The sequence below is a fragment of the Scyliorhinus canicula genome, chromosome 2 (assembly GCF_902713615.1).
Source record: "Scyliorhinus canicula chromosome 2, sScyCan1.1, whole genome shotgun sequence".
In the NCBI taxonomy this organism is placed as follows: Eukaryota; Metazoa; Chordata; class Chondrichthyes; order Carcharhiniformes; family Scyliorhinidae; genus Scyliorhinus; species Scyliorhinus canicula.
Genome location: NC_052147.1, coordinates 251,582,492 through 251,603,851, shown reverse-complemented (window position 1 = coordinate 251,603,851; position 21,360 = coordinate 251,582,492). Strand labels below are relative to the sequence as shown.

Sequence of the window (21,360 nt, the reverse complement as noted above, 5' to 3'; positions counted from 1 at the left end):
CCCGTGTGCTAGGGAATGTCAGGGTGCCACCCTTCCCTGTTCCTGACCACCCAGGGTCTTCAATTGCCTGGGAGTCCCCCCCCCCCCCCCCCCCCCCCCACCCGTCCCCCCCATCCCCCAGGTGCCGGTACGACTGCTCCTCATTTGTGTGGACCAGGTCTCCCAGGCTTGGCCGGTGAGCCCTGGGCGGCGGGTGAATCTGGCATTCAGATATTTAATTGAGCTGAAAGGCTCATTTGAATATTCAGATCTGGATCTCGCCCAGTGAGGGGAAGATCCAGATTGCACTGTGCGCAGCGAGTTGGGTGACTTGCGTGAGGTTTTGCACCAATTTTGGGCATACATATGATTCACTGCCTATATCTGCGCCAGGCACAAAAGAGTTGCCAAATCCTGCTCATAGGGACCAGGGTAATATAAGAACAAGAGTAAACCATTCAGCCCCTCAAGCCTGTCTTGCCATTAATGAGATCATGGCTGATCTGTGGCCTAACTCCACATACTGCCATTGACTCATTTCCTTTAATATCTTTGCTTAACAAAAATCTATCTCAGATTTAAAATTAACAACTTTTCTCGCTTCAGCTGCTATTTGAAAATGAAAATCACTTATTGTCACAAGTAGGCTTCAATGAAGTTACTGTGAAAAGCCCCTAGTCGCCACATTCCGGCGCCTGTCCGGGGAGGCTGGTACGGGAATCGAACCGTGCTGCTGGCCTGCTTGGTCTGCTTTCAAAGCCAGCGATTTAGCCAAGTGAGCTAAACCGGCCCCTTTGTTGCAGAGAGTTCCAAACCTCTATCACTCTTTGAGTGAAGAAATGCTTCCTAACATCTCTCCTGAACGATCTATCTCTAATGTTTTAACTATGCCTGCAAGTTTTAGAATCTTCAACCAGTGGAAATAGTTTATCCTTATCTAGCCTGTCTTCCTGTTTTTCCCTGTTAATATCTTGAAAACTTTGATCAGGTCACCCCTGAACCTTCTTATTTTGGTGAAAAAAGGGCTAATCTGTGTAATCTCTCTTTGTAACCTAACTCCTGTAATCCAGGTATCATTTTTGTAAACCTACGTTGCACTCCCTCCAAGACCAAAAGATCCTTCCTAAGGTGTGGTGCCCAGAACTGCTCACAGTACCCCAAGCGGTATCTAACCAGGACTCTGTATAGCTGCGGCATACCTTTTGTGTCTTTATACTCCAATCCTTTAGATTTCAAGGCTCGTGAACCATTCGCTATTTTAATTATTCTCTGTACTTGTTCGTGGCATTTTAAGGATCAATGCATCCTCCTTTACAATAAATTCTGCAGCAAAGTAATTGTTCAACTGACTGAATGAGAAGAATACCAAGTTTGAAAGGGAACAACATTACCCTTCTAACTGGCCCACGGAAGCAAATATTACCCTACCTAGGGCATATATAACCATTTGATCCTCATCACCGGGTTAGTATTCTGGATTTGCCTAATCACTACCATTGTAGACACTCCATTATTAAAAGCATTGTGGCAATTTGGAGCAATTAATAATGGGCAATAAATGTAACCTTGCCAGCAGGAACAATCTTCCAAGGCCAACGTAAAACAAAGTGCACGCAAAAGTTGATGATAAAATAATAGTGGGAAAAATATAATTTAAAAGGTGAAGCAGTTCTGCTTCGTGACAGCCAATCACATGCTGATCATGATTATGGATGCTGGTCATATGTAAATGCATCTGTCGCAGATGCATCTTTCCATGACTGTATCGGTAGGAGTGTCCTTGTGGAGACAAAGTCCCGTCTTCACATTTGGGATACCCTCCATCATGCTGTGTAGCACTACCACTGTGTTAAATGAAATAGATTTTGGACAGATACAGCAATCCTTACTGGAAAATTAGTTCCAGTCCAGAATGTGCGGCAAAAAAGATGTCTCTGTTGTGTACAATTCTGGTCACCACACGACCAGAAGAATGTGGATGCTTTGGAGAGGGTACAGATGCATTTTGCAAGGACGTTCCTGTTATGGAGGGAAAAAGCTATGAGGAGGTATGAGATAAACACGGTCTGTTCTCACTGGAACGACGGAGGTTGAGAGGCGACCTGATAGAGGTCCACAAGATTATGAGCGATTATGGACAGAGAGAATAGTCAGATCCTCTTTTCTAAGATAGGAGAATCAAGTACTAGGGGACATAGGTTTAAAACGTGTAGGGAAAAGTTTAGAACAGATGTGCGAGGCAAGTTTTTTACACAGAGAGCGGTAAATATATGGAACGCGCTGCCTGGGGAGGTGGTGGGAGTAGGTACGATTGTGGCATTTAAGGGACATCTAGACAATAGCGTGGGTATGGAAGGATACAGACTCCGTAAATGCAGATGGTTTTAGTTTAGGTAGGTACCATGGTCGGTGCAGGCTTGGAGGGACAGAGGGCCTGTTCCTGTGCTGTATTGTTTTTTGTTCTTTCTGACACTGCTCACATACCTTTGGTATCAAACTATCTGCATTGTTCTTATACATCAGAAATAATAAATCATGTTAAGTATATTGGTACTTACTTTTATCCATCTCAAATCTGGTTTTCATGTCATTGCTCCACCAGCCGTGTAACCTGAAAGTAATTTTTTTGTTGTTTAAATTGTGGAATATTATTTAGAGTGCTTGTGAATATTTAACAACCATCATAAAAACAAATTGGATTAATATCTCATGGTTAATATCTCATGGCTCCTTGAAGGGGATTTTGTTTGGATTTTTTGTACTTTTCGTATTGCTTTGTGTAAAATGACAGAAGTTTAATAAAAATCTATATATTTTAAATCTCACCGCTGATTGTGGAATCTGTCTATATTTTAATTGGCTATTGATTTCCATACATTACAGCATAGAATCATAGAATAGTTACAGTACATAAGGAGGCCTTTCAGCCCATTTTATCCATGCCAGCTAAAGGACAGCTTCCTGCACCAGGTCCATAGACCTGTAGTTTAGAGCATTTAAGGTGCAGATCAAGGTACCTTTTAAACGTGTTTAGGGTCTCTGCCTCCACCACCAACCCGGGCGGCGAATTCCAAATTCCCACTAACCTCTGCATAAAAATGTTCATACTCATGTCCCCTCTACTTTATGCCACTCATCTTGAATCAATGCCCCTGGTTCGAGAATCCTCCACCAAGGGAAACAATTTTACCCTCTTCTGCTTCTAATTTTGTACACCTCAATTATGTCACGCCTTAGCTTTCTTTGTTCCAAGGAAAATAACCCCAACCTACCCAATCTCTCTCCATAGCTACACTTTTCTCGCCCTGGCAATATTCTTAGAAACCATTTTGTAAATCAGTTCCATATTTCAAAAGTTCTTACTTTGTGAAGTGCTTTTGGATGTTCAGAGGGAACAGAAGGCATTTTGAAAAATGTTTTGATAGGATGTGGGCATCGCTGGCTCGGCCAGAATATGTTACCCATCTCTGACTGCCCGTGAGTAGGTATAGGTGAGCTGCCTTTTTGAACCGCTGCAATCTAAGGAACACTTGCTGTATTGTTTGGGAGGGAGTTCTACGTGCTCCATAAATACAAGGTATTTATTTTTTCATACTTTGAGGAGCTGTCAAAATCAATACAGTCCCTTCAATACCAGTTCAAACTGCTTTTACACACTGTAATTCACCAAGCTTCAGTTTCTGGCATAAGTAAAGTGGAGTCGAATCAACATTTCTGTTAGCCTCAGCATTAAAATCTTTGAAGGGCACGACACTGAGCCACTTAGCCCTAACATTAATAAATAAGTTAGGGCTTGTTCATTAGAGCTTTTTGAAATTATGTATTAAGTCTTAATTATTACCAAACAATATCTGGAGCATCGAAAAATTGTTTTACAAGTGTGGAGTCTCATTTATTCAGATCGTAGTAATCCTTTGTGATTTAAAATAATTTTTTAACCTTTCATTCCATCACTTTTTTCTCTAGCTTTATCCCATCTTTCTCCCACTGTCTTTATTCTGCTTTGTATGTTTGATTTTACATTAAATTAATTTCGAACTTGAACGTCCTGGTGTGTGTCTCAATAAGAAGTCTTCAATTTTACTGGCTGAAAAGGAATATTTTGCTTGCCCTGCTCACACGTGTTCCAGAATCCCTGGCGAGAGGTCTGCATTAGAATCACTTTGTCATTCTTGTAATTTGATGTGGAATCTCTGTGGGGTGTAATGAACAGTGGGTACCATTCATTTTCCACTCACTGTAAAATCAAGGTGATTATGCTGTTGACAGGCATACATACAATGCCTAATGTGAATGAGTAGTTTTATTTTAGTTAGTGGCTGCTGTAGTTCACAGCTATTTCTCACAAGCTTCAAACATCAAACTGCAGTTTTTTGAAATGGTTGAACAAAAAACTATGAAGGTGTTTTTTGAAGCTGACACAGATGTTCATTAATATTAACAGAGCTGCATAAATTTTAATTATTTTTATTCATTTACGGGATGGGGGCATCACTAGTTAGGCCAGCATGTATTGCCCATCCCTAGTTGGCCTTCAGAAGGTGGTGGTAAGTTGCCTTCTTGAACTGCTGCAGACCTTGAGGTGTATGTACACCCACTGTGCTGTTAGGGAAGAAGTTCCAGGATGTTGCCCCAGCGACAGTGAAGGAATGGCGATATATTTCCAAGTTAGGGTGGCAAGTGACTTGGAGGGGAACCTCCAGGAGCTGGGGTTCCCATGTATCTGTTGCTTTTGTCCTTCCAGATGGTACTGGTCGTGGGTTTGGAAGATACTGTCTGAGGAACCTTGGTGAGTTACTGCAGTGCATCTTAGAGATGGTACACAAGGCTGCCACTGTTCATCGATGGTGAAGGGTTTGAATAGTTGTGGAAGGGGGAGCAATCAAGCGGGCTGCATTGTCCTGAATAGTGTCCAGCTTCCTGAGTGTTGTTGGAGCTGCACTCATTCAGGCAAGTGGAGAGTATTCCATTAAACTCCTGTCTTGTGCTTTGTAGATGCTTTGGGGGGTCAGGAGGTGAGTTACTCGCTGTAAGATTCCTAGTCTTTGACCTGCCCTGGTAGCCACAGTAGTAATGTGACTTGACTAGTCCAGTTTAGTTTCTGACCAATGGTAACCCCCAGGATGTTGATTGTTGGGGATTTAGCAATGGTAATGCCATTAATGTCAAGGGGGTGGTGGTTAGGTCCTCTCTTGTAGGAGATGGTAATTGCCTGGCACTTGTATGGTGTGATTGTAACTTGCCACTTGTCAGCCCAAGCCTGGATATAGTCCAGGTCTTGCTTCATTTGGACATGAACTGCTTCATTATCTGAGGAGTCACGAATGGTGCTGCACATCAGTGCAGTCATTCCCAAACATCCCCACTTCTGACCTTATAATGGAAGAAACGTCATTGATGAAGCAGCTGAAGATGGTTGGGCCTACTGCAAATAGCAAAACAACTTTTTATTCAAAAGGCCAAAATGTTATTAGGCCTGGAGATGTTTAGCTGACAGTCTTGCCGAACTGGAGAGGCCATGGAGAAATGAAGGATGAGAACAACATAGTATAGTACAACAAACTTCAACAAAGGACTCAAACCTTCACTTTTTAAACTGACCTCTGTACCAGATATTTATCAGACAAATACTTGCAAACGAATAAGATATTTCAAGATCGCAGAACCAAAAATTATACTTGTATCCGCCAACATGGCAAACACCCCAAAATAAAACATGAACACACACCACGTTTAGACAGTTTTTATTATGTAGTTCTAAAGTGATCCGTGGTGGCTGCCTCCTATATCCAATATTCATTTGTTACAATGCAACTGTTGCAAATTAAACATTCTCCCCACGCTTTTAATTTAAGTTTATAGCAGAAATATTTTATAATGCGGCATCTCCTCCTTGCCGCACGTTGCAAACCCAAATGCCACTGCTTAAATTGTTGGAGTTTCTGCATGAGTTCAGTTAATACTTACGTTGGCTTCACTGAGTATTGGTGTTTTTCATGTATATATGCCCCTGCTAAGGCTCCAGCACCAGAATTCATATACTGTAATATATTAAAATAAAATATCATTTGGGCAGTTTGATATTCATTTCACAGGATGACTGCAATCAATGGAGCAACACGGAATAATCCATTTTACCTTGTAATTGCACCAGGAGGCGAAGTCTACGTTCCAGTCATGCAGACATAATTCTACATTCCCAACAGCATGGGCAAGATCAAAACCAACAAAACATCCCTGCACAACACAAATTGATGCTATTATTGAAAGCGCACAGACAAAATGTGAATTCAAACAAACTTCATTATACTTAACTTGCCATCCCAAATTCTATATGTACACAATGTTGCTGCCATCAAATAACCTTTTCCAAAGTTGATTTTATTCAATATTTTGAAGAAACAAAAACTTTAAAACAATAAATGGAGAAGGCAGTTAACAAAAAGTGCTGAAGTACACTTTTTCACTTGCCCTCAGCCATGCCAAAAAGAGGGGGAGAGATCTTCTCCCAAAGGTGTTTGAACACTGTCCTTGAGATGGTTATTAGGATGTCCCAGATTGGCTTGTTTCTTTCAATGACAATGTTTTGGAACACAAACAAAGTGGGTGACTCTTAATTATATATTTTGCAAATCTAGTCATTCAGCACCAGGGGCTTAGGATACCTTAGTGAATGGAACTTTATAACTTGGTTATCGTCAGTTATGATCTCACTGAATGGGAGCTGGGCCAAATGGCCTACTTGCTACTATGCCTTATGGTCTTATTAATGCCTCAACAAAGAGTGAGCATAATCTAATATTTATATAATATATAAATAAGAGGACTTATTTTACATTTCAGCTGTATAATTGATGAAAATCTATTTTTTATAGCAATCTAACTTGCTTGATAGAACATAGAACATACAATGCAGAAGAAAGCCATTCGAACCATCACGTCTGCACTGACCCACTTAAGCCCTCACTTTCACCCTATCCCCGCAACCCAACAACCCATCCTAATCTTTTTTTTTGGTCACTAAGGGCAATTTTACCATGGCCAATCCACCTAACCTACACATCTTTGGCCTGTGGGAGGAAACCGGAGCACCCGGAGAAAACCCACGCAGACAGGGGACAACGTGCAGACTCCGCACAGACAGTGACCCAACGGGGAATCGAACCTGGGACCCTGGCGCTGTGAAACCAAAGTGCTATCCACTTGTGCTACCATGCTGCCCCTGATGCTCTCTTCATTCTATCCACAAAGAGATTAGATAATTATTAAAAACAAAAAATGCTGGACAAACTCAACATGCCTGGTATTGTCTGTGGAAAGAGGAACAGAATTCACGTTTCTGTATGACTTCTTCAGAACAGAAGAGGAGGAGAAATATGATGTACTATATAGTTGGAGAAGGGGGTGGAGAGGGTGGAGCAGAGTAGAAGGTAAGGGAGAGGTTGGAGCTAAAGAGAAATTGAAAAAGGTGCCATGGACACAAGACAAAGAGTAATAATGATAGCAATAGCACGGTGGTTAACAATGATGCCTCACAGTGCCTGGGACCAGGGTTCAAATCTGGCCTCGGATGACTGTGTGGAATCTGCACATTCTCCGAGTCTGCGTGTGTCTCCTCCGGTTGCTCCGGTTTCCTCCCACAGAAGCTGTGCGGGTTAAGTGGATTGGCCATGCTAAATTGTCCCTTTGTGTCCAAAGCTGCTCAGGTTAGGTGGGATTATGGGGATATCATAATTTTTAATAATCTTTATTGTCACAAGTAGGCTTACATTGCAATGAAATTACTGTGAAAAGTCCTTAATCGCAACACTCTGGCGGCACCTGTTCGGGTGCACAGAAGGAGAATTCAGAATGTCAAAATTTACCTAACAGCACGTCTTTTGGGACTTGTGGGAGGAAACCGGAGCACCCGGAGGAAACCCACGCAGACACAGAAAGAATGTGCAGACTCTGCACAGACAATGATCCTGCCGGGAATCGAACCTGGGACCCTTGAGCTGTGAGGCCACAGTGCTAACCACTGTACTACCGTGCTGCCCATGGTTATGGTGGGAGAGTGGGCCTAGTTAAGGTACTCTTTCCGAGGATCAGTGCAGACTCGATGAGCTGAATGGCCTCCTTCTGTAAGCACGATTTCTACGATAGTATTAAAGATGGCTGATAGCGGTATAAAGGTAAGATGGTAAATGTCTTCATAGGAAAACAAGGGTCAGAGCTCAGTGAAAGCAAAAGAACAAGTGACAAATGGCCCTGTGTAGGTTTGCATTGGAAGAAAAAAGGGTCATAGGAATGTGGTATTATCATAACTATCAGCATTACAAGGGTTCACTTGGTATCATGGATAGTCACTAGACGGAATTGCAGAAACTACTATATAAGGCAGTGTTGCAAAGCCTTATGGGAGATGGGAGTCAGAAGGCAGTTAGAAGAGTGACGGGCATAAGAGCAGTTGTACTTGAGAGTTCTGTAGTTAGAAATAGCATGTTAAATGTATAAACCTTCTATTTCAGGAATGTGAACGAATCTTAGTAGTGTAAATAAATTTATAGTTTTGTTTGTTAACAAAGCTTTGTGTTCATTGTTCAACACTACACATCCAAGCAATCCAGGTAAAGCAAAATAGAGAACCCATCAATGAACATACAAATTAGGAGCAAGAACAAAGAACAATACAGCACAGGAGCAGGCCCTTCGGCCCTACAAGCCTGCTCCGATCAGGTGTCCTATCTAACCAACCACCTGTATTCTTCTATACCTCATTTGTTCATGTGCCTATCCAGATAAGTTTTAAAGGTCGCTAACGTATCTGCTTCAACCACCTTATTTGGTAGTGGATTCCAGGCCACCACCACGTTCTGTGTAAAAAACTTCCCCCGCATATCTCCACTGAACCTATCCCCCCTCACCTTGAATTTGTGCCCCCTTACAATTTTCAGTTACGCCCTGGGAAAAAGCCTCCACCTGTTCACCATATCTATACCTCAAATAGAACATAGAACATAGAACAGTACAGCACAGAACAGGCCCTTCGGCCCTCAATGTTGTGCCGAGCCATGATCACCCTACTCAAACCCACGCTATACCCGTAACCCAACAACCCCCCCTTAACCTTACTTTTACGACACTACGGGCAATTTAGCATGGCCAATCCACCTAACCCGCACATCTTTGGACTGTGGGAGGAAACCGGAGCACCCGGAGGAAACCCACGCACACACGGGGAGGACGTGCAGACTCCGCACAGACAGTGACCCAGCCGGGAATCGAACCTAGGACCCTGGAGCTGTGAAGCATTTATGCTAACCACCATGCTACCGCGCTGCCCCGCGGTATAAAATAATTTTATAAACTTGTCAGGTCGCCCCTCAGCCCCCGTCTCTCCAGGGAGAATAAACCCAATTTACTCAATCTCTCCTCATAGCTAATACCGTCCATACCAGGCAACATCCTGGTAAATATTTTCCAGGGAGTTAGGAGGGCAAAAAGGGGGCATGACATGCCCTTGAGAGACAGAATTAAGGAGAATCCCAAGGCATTTTATGCATATATTAGGAACAAGAGGGTATAGAATCATAGGATTTACAGTACAGAAGGAGGCCATTCAGCCCACCGAGTCTGCACCGGCTCTTGGAAAGAGCACCCTACCCAATGTCAACAATTCCACCCTATCCCCATAACCCCATAACCCAGTAACCCCACCCAACACGAAGGGCAATTTTGGACTCTAATGGCAATTTATCATGGCCAATACACCTAACCTGCACATCTTTGGACTAGCACATATTTGTAGCTAGAGAAAGAGGTGGCCCACTCAAGGACAAAGGAAGGAAATTATGTGTTAACCAAAGGAAGTAGGTGAGATCCTTAATGGGTATTTTGCATCAGTATTCACAAAGGAGAGGGACACGTTGATTGGTGGTGTCTCAGAAGGATGTGTAAACACTTTCGAACAGGTTGTTAGTACGATGGAGGAAATGTTAGGGTGTGTTAAAAAGCATTAAGATAGACAAATCCCCAGGGCCAGATGGCATCTATCCCAGATCACACCGGCCCTTCAGTGCATGCGCGGACTCACGCAGTCCCTTACGCCGCCGGCTGGTGCGGAGAATTCAACACTTTCAGGGGCTGTTGACGCCGGATGGTTCGCGCCGGTTTTCTCGCCGGCGTGGGGACTTAGTCCCTGGAAAGGAGAATCCCGCCCAGGATCTATGCACATTTGGAAGTGAGTGGTCTTATTAGCGACAGACAGCATGGTTTTGTACAAGAGAGATCATGTCTCACTAATTTGATTGAATTTTTTGAGGAGGTGACAAAAATGATTGATGAGGGAAGGAATGTGAATGTTGTCGACAAGAACTTTAGTAAAGCATTTGATAAGGTACTTCGTGGCAGGCTGGTACAAAAGATTAAATCACACGGGGTCATGGATTCAGAACTGGCTTGGCCATAGAAGACAGAGGGTAGCAGTGGAAGGGTGTTTTTCTAAATGGAGATCTGCAACTAGTGGTGTTCCGCAGGGATCAGTACTGGGACCTCTGCTTTTGCAATACATATAAATGACTTGGAAGGAAACATAGTGGGTCTGATTAGCATGTTTGTGGATGATACTAAGATTGCAGGAGTTGCGGATAGTAATGACGATTGTCAGAGAATACAGCAGGATATAGATAGGCTGCAAAATTGGGCAGAGAAATGGCAAATGGAATTTAACCTGGACAAATGCGAGATGATGCATTTTTGTAGATCCAATTCAAGTGGGAGCTATAAAATAAATGGCAGAACCATCAGGAGCACAGAGAAATCTAGGTTGCAGATCCACAGATCCTTAAAAGTGGCAATATAGGTGGAAATGGTGGTGAAGACAGCATATGGCATGCTTGCCTTGAAAGGATGGGGAAGCGTGCATAAAAGTTTGAAAATTATGTCAGAGTTATATAGAACGTTGGTTCAGCCACATTTGGAATACAGTGTCCAATTCTGGTCACCACTGCTTGAGCTCTTTTCTACTTTCCTTGTATTCCTCAAGTGCTTTATCCGTTTTTAGTCACTTAGCCCTTTGGGCCTGCTCCACCATTCATGAAGATCATGGCTGATCTGCTTGTAACTTAAATCCAACATTACTGCCTACCCTAATAATGTTTCACCCCCCCCCCCCCCCCCACCACACTTTTTAATTAATAATATTTCTAGCTCAGCCTTGCAAATATTCAAAGATTTAGCTTCCACTCTGAGGAAGAGAGTTCCAGGTCTTGGGAAGGGGAGTTGGGCATGATGGAAGAATGAATGAGTGTCATGGAAGGAGTGGCCCTGTGGAATTCTGAAGGGGGTGGGGAGGGGCAGGGAAAGAGATGCATTTCATGGTGGCATCATGCTGAAGGATGTGTAAACACTTTCGAACAGGTTGTTAGTACGACGGAGGAAATGTTAGGGTGTGTTAAAAAGCATTAAGATTGGTTAAAAGGAAGGGCAAAGTAGACCCTAATATGATACTGAGAGGGATGGAAAGGGATGAGGGCAGAGGTACAGGAGGTGGGTCAAACACGGTTGAGTGCCATGTCAACCGCAGTGGGAAACCTCAGTTGAAGAAAAAGGACCATGTCAGAGCTGGCATTTTTGAAGGTGGGATCATCAAAACTAATGCAATAGAGGTGGAGAAACTGTGACAATGGGATGTAGTCCTTATACAAAGCGAGGTATGAGGAACTACCAATGAGGTAGCTGTGGGAGCCATAGAATCATAGATTCCCCTACAGCGTAGAAGAAGGTCATTTGGCCATCGAGTCTGCACTGACCCTCTGAAAGAGTACTCTACCTAGGCCCACACCCCAGAAACCTATAACCTCACCTGAACGTTTTTGGACACCAAGGAGCATTTTTGCATGGCCAATTCACTTAACCTGCACAGGCATGCAGACACGGGGAGAACATACAAACTCCACACAGACAGTCACCCAAGGAAAAAATTGAACCTGGGCCTTTCATGCTGTGAGGCAGCAGTGCTAACCACTGTGACACCATGTTGTCCAAGTCATTGAGTCTGCAGTGAAAATTGGTGGTCAGTATCGTCAGAAATTCGATAGAGATTCAGGGTACCATCTGAAGATGGGAGTGGGGTGGAAATAGGAAGCAAAATCAATAATTCTTTTCCAGGTCCAGCTGGGTCCAGTCATCGGTGTAATGGAAAAAGATTTGTGGGAGAGGGTCTGAAATAAGGAATGTTCCACATACCCACACAAAAGGTCAGTATACCCCACAAAAGGTCAGGCATAACTGGGGTCCATGAGGTTACCCATAGCCTCGCTTCCTATTTGTAGGAAGTGAGACAAGTTAAGAGACCACAGATGGTTGAGGTTGTTAGAAGCAATAGTTACTTATTTAGCAAGTGTTGGTATCTGAAATGTCTATCCAAAGTACACAGTTATTTAATGGGTTAGCGCAGAAAAATATGAAGCATTACTCAGATAGTTTTCTTTAATAAATGGCCATATCAAATACTGCTCAGAAATGAAAGCTACACTGATCTTTGATGATTAAGATTATAGGGTTTCAGGGTTTTCACAGTAACTTCATTGCACTGTTAATGTGAACCTATTTGTGACAATAAAGATAATAATTGTTATAATTTTAGGGTTAGGGTTAGAGTTAGGGGTTTCAGGGTTAGGAGTTTTAGGGTTCAGGGTTTTCAAGGTAACCCTAATTACTCACCTTGACAATCTCACCCTCGCCCTGGCCTCTCATTTAGATCCTCATTCCAACTCTCACCACCACTCTGACCCTGACCCTAACAATATAACCACACTCTAACACAGGCAGCACAGTGGTTGGCACAGTTGCTTCACAGCTCCAGGGGCCTGCTTCGATTCCTGGCTTGGGTCACTGTCTGTGGGGAGTCTGCATGTTTTCCCCGTTTCTGCGTGGGTTTCAACAAAAAAAACTTTTTCTTACAAAAGGAAAGCTTTGTATGAGTGGTGGGTTAGGAACAGGGATAGGGTTGAGTGCAGCATGAGGGTTAAGGTGAGAGTTAGGGTTAGGTTTAGTTTCAGGGTTAGGAATAGGGCAAGGATTATTATTAGGGCATTAGGGGGTTCCAGAGGCTGTGGTAGGGTGTCCAAGGGGGGTCCAGAGATCGGGTTGGCATTATGAAAAACTGCAGCCCGATTTCTTCCTGCACAGATGAGTTCAGCTGGTCCATGCAGAAAATGAGGTAAGTGCAGCTTCGACAGGGCATTCCCAAGCAAGGCTAAAAACAATCAGAGTCCCGTTTGATACCAGGGTCGTTCTCAGCATTGCAGACCCCGAGAAAGACCCTGCCAAATGCACCTAAAAATAGGATTCTGTTTTTTGGGTGTTAAATCACGCCCATTGTCACCTAAAATTATACTGATGTGTTCATTGCTTATAAAGGCATAGATCATGCAAGACTGCAATAACTAACTAGATGTTTCCCTATCTCTAGATGAATTAAACATGGAGCACTATCTGTGACAATTGATGGGATGCATCATAGCTGTGCATTCAAAATGCTTCTATTCGATGAAAGTAGTCCATCAAGGAATGCAATCTATCTTTCTGTCTGTCGCAGTGTCCGCTGTAGAAGCAGACCAAAACAGGACCACTCAGGGGAGCGGTTCTTGAAATGGAGTTAAAACATATGATGACAGCTCTGAATAGGATATTTATCTGTGTCGTTGGTAGAAAAAATGAACAATGTTCAGTGAAAATTACACCAAATTGCAGCCTAACAAATGTTATTAATTGAAACCCGACAGAAATATCCAGGCAGCAGCTGTGGACCGAGCAAAACAATGGTCCACTCGATCCTGGCCCCTGCTTGCAATATGGGGACAATACAAAATCCAATTGACTATTTATTTGGAACTACTTTGGCTATTGGAGCAGATAAAGAAATGGCATTCAAACCCTTTCCTGAGTGCACCTTCATGGTTTGATGCACTTGTGATATCACAAAAAAATTATGCTTCGAATGTGGAAAAAACCAAGCAAGGGATGGTTCATGTTTCGTGGTGCCCATTGACCAGTGGTGGGATCATCTGGCCCTGCCGTTGTCCATGGGGTTTCCCATTGAATGCACCCCTTGCTGCCGTGAATCACAATGGTGAGCCGTCGACAGGACTGGAAGATCCTGCCAACGTGAATGGTCACAAAGGTCCGGCCCAGGTTTGCCAGAATCTGCTCTGGCTGGCACATTTTCACGCTGCAACCATCAGGATGTGGACAAGCTCCTAGGTGTCTGACTCGATCATGCACACATGCAAAGGAAGAGTTTTCACAACCTTTGGGGTAGCATGTGACCAGTACTGTGCATGGTATAAATCTACATCCTGCAGAAAAGGAAATCTGGATTCAAAGGAAGGAATAGGGGCTGGTTTAGCACAGTGGGCTAAACAGCTGGCTTGTAATGCAGAACAAGGCAGGAGCGCAGGTTCAATTCCCGTACTGGCCTCCCCGAACAGGCGCCGGAATGTGGCTTTTCACAGTAACTTCATTGAAGCCTCCGTGTGACAATAAGTGATTATTATTATTAATGGTTGATGTTTTAAAATTAATTTATGGGATGTGGGTATTGCTGGCAAGGCCATGATTTATTGCCCATCTCTAGTTGCTTTTCGGGTGGTGATGAGCTGCCTCCTTGAATCTCTGCAATGCAGGTGATGTAGGTACACCCACAGTGCTGTTAGGGAGGGAATTCCAGGTTCTTAGAACCTCCAGCACTGCCAGCTAACGTTGCAAAAGTAAATTCCGGCACGTCTTTGAGCTGTGGGGATGAGACTCACGCAGACACGGGGAGAATGTGCAAGCTCCACATGGACAGTGATGCGGGGCCGTGTTTGAACGTGGGTCCTCAGCACAGTGAGGCAGCAGTGCTAATCACTGCGCCTCCGTGCTGCCCTCACGTTTGCAATTTAAATCACACTCTCTGATGGTTCCCAGTGCAAAAAAATGTTCAGTACTAACCAATGGCTGGAAAGAGAGAGAGGCAAACTCCTATGGTGCTTGGACAATATGTTGAAAAACAAGCCTTGCCCAGAGCACATCACACTGTCACTGGATGCAAGGTTGAAGCGATCCAATCCTTGCACCCAATAAACATTGTGTAGAAGATTGAAGAAATAAAAGAAGTCTGATAAAACACTCTGTTAAAATGCAGGCAAAATAGAGAACAGAGCAGGAGACCCTTTCCAAATGCCAGGCAATGTTTCTGGTTATGCTGCCATTTACTTTCCAGTCAGTAAAGCATGTCTGGAGCCAATAAAGTATCCAATAAAAATTCTAAAAATATAATCCATTATTTTCAACTTAAAGGTAAACACATTTCTGAAGAACATGTTTTGTTGGTTTGATTTTTTTCTTTTGTCCCAATCTCTGAGCAAATAATCTAAAAATTATTTTTAGATTTTACCTTTTTGAAATGTGAATCAACCCCATATGTTCAACAACAAATAGAACAAAAATATATAGTTTAAAATGAAAAAAAAACTTTTTGTTGTGAAAATGGTTCACGAACAGCATATAATAAAATGCACTGCAATAAGCTTTCTACTTTACTCCTGCTGAGTTCCTCTTGCAAAAGAAAATAATTATCCATTGTTGGTGATCCTTCAGCAAGCATGTTTTCAACTTAAAGGGAGACAACATTTAAAATTCACAAGCTGGTATGCAAAGAAAAAGGCTATTTGTTACAGACGATTTTCAGAAATTGGCCAAATTTGGCCTCCTCGCATTTCTGGAGAACCTAAAACAGGCCTTAAAAAGGTTGAAACAAAATACAGTCACAATGAAGTAACTCCTTGAATATACTAGTCAGGAGATGGCAGAGGCAATCAGACTGTGCAATGATATGCATCTGTCCAAGATTGTAACTATTTGTCTTGACCATTGAACTCTGGTGGCCAATCTGTACAACGGAAAATAGCACTGACAAACTAACAGGCTGTGGGTTCCAGAAATCTGAATGTGCACCCATATTCCTTAGAAATGCTAATAACAAAAACTGTTACATTAGAATGAAATTTATTCATCAATCTGGTGATTCTGATAAGCCAAAATCTGTGCCATTGAAACAACTTCATATATTAATGGACTATTCCTGAATCCAGGATGTGGGATTATTGCAAGATTTCAGAAGGGCAGGAAAATTTGTAATAAATAACTGACATCACGGGTGTGAATTGTGCACGATAAGATGCGCAAGCTTAGGGAGGGGGCAGCGACTTGCAAGGTAGACTGTGAGAGAGACTGATTATCCATCCCCACATGGGAATGTACTGTTCGGAGTGATCAACAGGGTGGATGCAATTTGGAAGTTAAGGGAACAGAGTTTGTAAGTATTGATTTGACTTCAAGGAAGCAGCGTACTGACATTTGTAAGTTATTGGAGAGGGACTGATGATTATAAGTTACTGGTGGTACAATAAATTCCCAAAAGAATATTGTGTTGTACTGAGTGGTGAGCCTTGACCATTTTCCCCAAGTGGACAAGTTCAAGTCGGACTCTAGAGTTAAAAAGGGAGGTGCGGGTCCTGCTATACACCAGTCAGTGAGGAATATATAACTAAAACAGAACAAGAAAGCATATTTGCCTGATTTTAGATCAAATTAGTAATTGTCAAATCAAGAGAAAATTCGATTTCAATGCCTTTATTTTGAATTGGTATTAAACATATTTGAAAATAACTAAAGCTCTTAACTTTCCATACAATTTATAAATGAGGGGTATTGCAAATAAACTAATCAAGAATGAAATTGTCTGTTGTCTGCAAAATGATTTTAAAACATCATATCCTAATGGCCTCTAGGTGGCAGGAATAACTAAATTTAACTTCTCAAAGTTGGTAATTGCTTTATTTTGCGAATATATTTTAGTGCTCTGCAGAAAATGAAGCTTCCCAATATATATCACTCCCTCAAAAAACAGTCAACTGAAAATTTCAAAAGTGACCATTGATTGATTTTTGTTGGGCAAGGCTATTGCAGGGTATGAAAAAGACAGGTAAAATAAGATAAGATGCGGATCAGCTATGATCTAATTGAATAGCTGAACTGGCTCATGATGCTGAATGGCCTGCTCCCATTTCGATGTTCCTGATTTATTTTTAATTGGTAATGGGTTGAAGGGTTACGGAACGGGCAGGACGATGGAGTTGAGGCCAGGATGAGATCTGCCATCATTGAATGGTGGAGCAGACTCGATGAGCCAAATGGCCAGACTCTGCTCCTATAGTTTATGAATTTATGGATGTGACGGCCCAAAGCACTTTACAACAAAGTGCAGTTGCATTGGCAAAAGTATCAATCGATTTGCACCACAAAGGCTCCATTAGCACGAGCTGAGTAAATATCAGGGGCAGGATTGTTCACTGCCCAGTGCCAGCAGAAAAATCTGCGGTCAGGCGGAGAATATTGTACAGTCAAAAAAACGGGAATGGTGCCCGACAGATGCTCCGGTCTCCCACTGGCAGCAGTATCACGATTCATGCCCTTCATCAGTGGGAAGAGTAAGTGGGTCAAAGCAGCCATTTACATCCCATAAACAGGTTTGACACCAAATTCTCCATGCCTCCATGATTGTCCGGCCCTCTGGGCCAGGGTTCACGTGGGTGTGGTGTAGTGAAGATGTTTGTCAGTGTGTCCCTGTTGTGGTGGACCTCGCTGTGGGCCATGGGGGTAAATCTTGAAGGTAGCTGCCCTCAAAGTCCATCAGAGGGCCCCCTCCGCCCAACAATGCAAATCCTGCTCACCCTAACCCAATCAGACACCCCCCTCACCCCCACCAACCGACCCAACCAGAGTCCCCACCAGAGACTCCCATAACAGAGACCCTCACTGGAGGCACCCCTAATAGATACTCTCCCTAACAGAGACCTTCCCAAATGGAGATCCTGCATAACAGGGACCCTGCATAATGACTCCCCAACAACAGAGACCCCCCTCTACATAATGAAGACCCCACCACAATACCAAGAGCCCCCTGCCTGGAAGCTAAAGAACAGCCCAGACAGAAGCAGTGAAAAAAAATCTCTGCTTTAAAACGCATCTGGTCTTACTACAGAGGCAGCAGCTGTAACCTCCACAAGTAAAAACCACATCACCAGGGTTTATCCCCCGAGACCCTTGGATCTGCAAGGCTTTTATTCACTTCAATGAGAAATTGCTAGGCTGTGATTGACAGTTTCCAGACAGCCTGATGTCTGGATTGTTGAATTTAATTTCCCTTCACACTTGAATGGATCTCAATTACCCTGTTGTGAAACTAACCGCTATGCTTACAAACTACTCGCTATGATTGACAGCTCATGGCCACATCAAAAGCAATGTCTTTCTGTTGAGAAAAAGATGAAGTGAAAAATCATGAATATATTCAATACAGCAGAGAATATTAATGGTTGAACATAAAATCAATATTCTTGATGGTCACTGGGCACAATCAAATGGCTTTGCAGCACCAGAAAAGCAGCTCGCCGCAGTGTAGTGTGGCCGATGAATGCCATGTGATCCCGTGACCGAGATCGGCCCAGCCAACATGCCTCGTGAGATCGATGTAAGCCTTACTCTAAAGTGCAGATTCCCGAGGTACCTGAGGCTTTGGGATTCATTCCTTCACCTCAGAGACCTCGGGTAAGCGTTGTTTAGTACACGTCCCCACAAACGGGGACCAGATGGAATGGCAGTCGTGGTGATCTTCCAGGGGATCGGAGGCCCCTGGTACCCTGGCATTGCTGGTGCCCCCTGGACTTCCTGAGAGTGCAGGCCTGGCACAGTGGCAATGCTACCAGGGTGCCACCCTGGCACTTCTAAGGTGCCCAGGTGGCACTGTCAGCTGGCATGGGCTGCCAGGGTGTCAGGTTGGCACTGCCAATGTGCCAAGCTGGCATTTTCTAAGCGCGATCGTGTCAGCGGTGCCTGGCATGGGGTTTCAGGGGGGAGGGGGGGGGGGCAACACCCTCCCATAGTGCGTTCGTGTTGAGGGGAGGTCGCGAATCATGTCGGGGCCCTCGGAGATCAGGATGCCATTTAAAAACAACGTCCTGATCTCTCGCTACATTAGGGAGTTCCAGCATTTGGAGCTCCACACTGTACAAAACGGGGCTATGTGCACGTTTCCCATTGAGGCCACACGTTCCCGATTGAGGCCCCTTATACAATGAGAGATAGCCATTCATTTGTAGGCACTGCGAGCGCTGGGAAACCCGTGGCAAAATGCGCTCACTGGGGTAATTTGTTCCCTTCTTGGAGAATCACGCCTAAAGGACCAACACCGATTTTCATTTATAAAACCATAAAGTATAAAACTAGCCAATGATAATAATAATAATAATAATTGCTTATTGTCACAGGTAGGCTTCAATGAAGTTACTGTGAAAAGCTCCAAGTCGCCACATTCCGGCGCCTGTTCGGGGTGGCCGGTATGGGAATTGAACCCGTGCTGCTGACATGGTTCTGCATTACAAGCCAGCTGTTTAGCTCACTGTGCTAAACCAGCCCCAGGAAAGGGAGCAAAAATAAGGAAATGACCAACTCGATACAAAATAAACTACAGAAGATAAAATTCACAAAGGGTGGGAATTTCCAGTCCCATTCACTGAGGTAATGGAAATTCCTGCCGAAATCAATGAACCTTTTGCTGATCCGTCAAATTTTCTGGCCCGCCTATGACAAATCCCACAGCGGATAGGACCGGAACATTGACGCAAAAGTGTCCGAGTTATGTCAGATGACTAAAGACTCGTCAGAAAAGTAAGTTGTGAGAAGTTTTGAAAAGTGATGATATAGAGGTGAGTAGAAGTGAGCGCGGGGAGGAATTTCAGAGATTAAGCACGAGGCAAATTAACATTCGATGATATAGCCTTCAACTTTGTTCCCCAGAAACCAATTTGAACTTGTTGGGACCCAGGTTAACAAGATCTGGCTGGCCGTAAAAGTGCTGTTGTGTCATGTTCTCCTTGACTAAAATGACTCACTATTTCAGGATAAGCCTGGAATGCAAAATTAACCTCTGGTTTCCTTTCTCCACAAACTCCAGCAAATACAAGTCACTCATACACTTATTTATCACATGGAACATAGAACATAGAGTTCAGAAGGAGGCCATTTGGCCCATCGAGTCTGCACCGACCCACATTAAGCCCTCACTTCCACCCTATTCCTGTAACCCAATAACACCATCTAACCTTTTTTTTGGACACTAAGGGCAATTTAGCATGGCCAATCCACCTAACCTGCACGTCTTTGTACTGTGAGAACAAACCGGAGCACCCGGAGGAAACCCATGCAGACACGGGGAGAACGTGCAGACTCCGCACAGACAGTGACCCAGCGGGGAGTCGAACCTGGGACCGTGGTGCTGTGAAGCCACAGTGCTATCCACTTGTGCTACTGTGCTGCCCACATGAAATTCAAATCGCTTATTGTCACAAGTAGGCTTCAATGAAGTTACTGTGAAAAGCCCCGAGTCGCCACATTCCGGCGCCTGTTCTGGGAGGCTGGTCCGGGAATTGAACTGTGCTGCTGGCTTGCCTTGGTCTGCTTTAAAAGCCAGCGACTTAGCCCAGTATGCTAAACGAGCCCCACATAGATTGAGACTATCAAAACAAATGCACCCAAAGACTTCTCTCGCCCTATCTCCATATCTACTATTTTTCTAGTTTCTCCCCTCATATGCTCTCTGACAGCATATTGTCCATGGGACCCACTTCTTTCTCCCATGATTCGACTGCCAAAATGTTTGACCCCTTGCTGGCTGATATTGTTATTGACTCACTTTTCATCAAATCCACCATCATCATCCCTCTTCTAAATAAAAAAAACTCTTTACACCTTTGTATTGCAGTAAGATTGTCCCTTCTTCAACCTCATTTTCCTCTCCAAAGTCTTTGAACGTACTATAGCCACACAAATCCTCAACCGTCTTTTCTGCAAGTGCATGTTTGAGCCCAATCAGGTGGCTGTCCCCCCACGACACTGAAATGGCCTTTTCACAAGTCACAAACGACATTCAATGTAACTGTAATTGTGGCAAACTAACATTTCTCATCCTCTCTTGACCAGTCTGCAGCCATTGACATGGATGATCACACTGACCTCCTTCAGTATGTCTCCTCCAACGTCAAGCTGAGTGAAATGGCCCATGCTCATTTTCAGTATTATCTAAGCTGTTTTTGCAGAACATTTCCTGTAATCCCTCTCATCTCTGGGTGCCCTCAAGGATCTATGCTTAGCCCACTCCGAACCCTTATTTACCTTCTTCCCCTGGACTACATAATCAAAAATACATCAGCAAATTCCACATGTACACTGCAGGTACACAGCTCTACTTCACCCGCAACTCTCTTAGATTCCTCCGTCTTGGGTTTGTCACTTTGC

The 21,360-nt window shown here is 43.7% G+C and overlaps 1 protein-coding gene across 1 annotated transcript in view; it reads right to left on the bottom strand.

Moving 5' to 3' along the window:
• kynu (kynureninase) overlaps positions 1-21,360 on the bottom strand; it is a 207,809-nt gene that overhangs the window by 46,031 nt on the left and 140,418 nt on the right. Inside the window, exons 9-11 of the mRNA XM_038789947.1 lie at positions 6,118-6,216; positions 5,947-6,020; positions 2,538-2,590 (exon numbers count right to left, since the gene is read on the bottom strand). Of these exons, the coding sequence (XP_038645875.1) occupies positions 2,538-2,590; positions 5,947-6,020; positions 6,118-6,216 (226 nt within the window). The remainder of the gene's footprint in view (positions 1-2,537; positions 2,591-5,946; positions 6,021-6,117; positions 6,217-21,360) is intronic.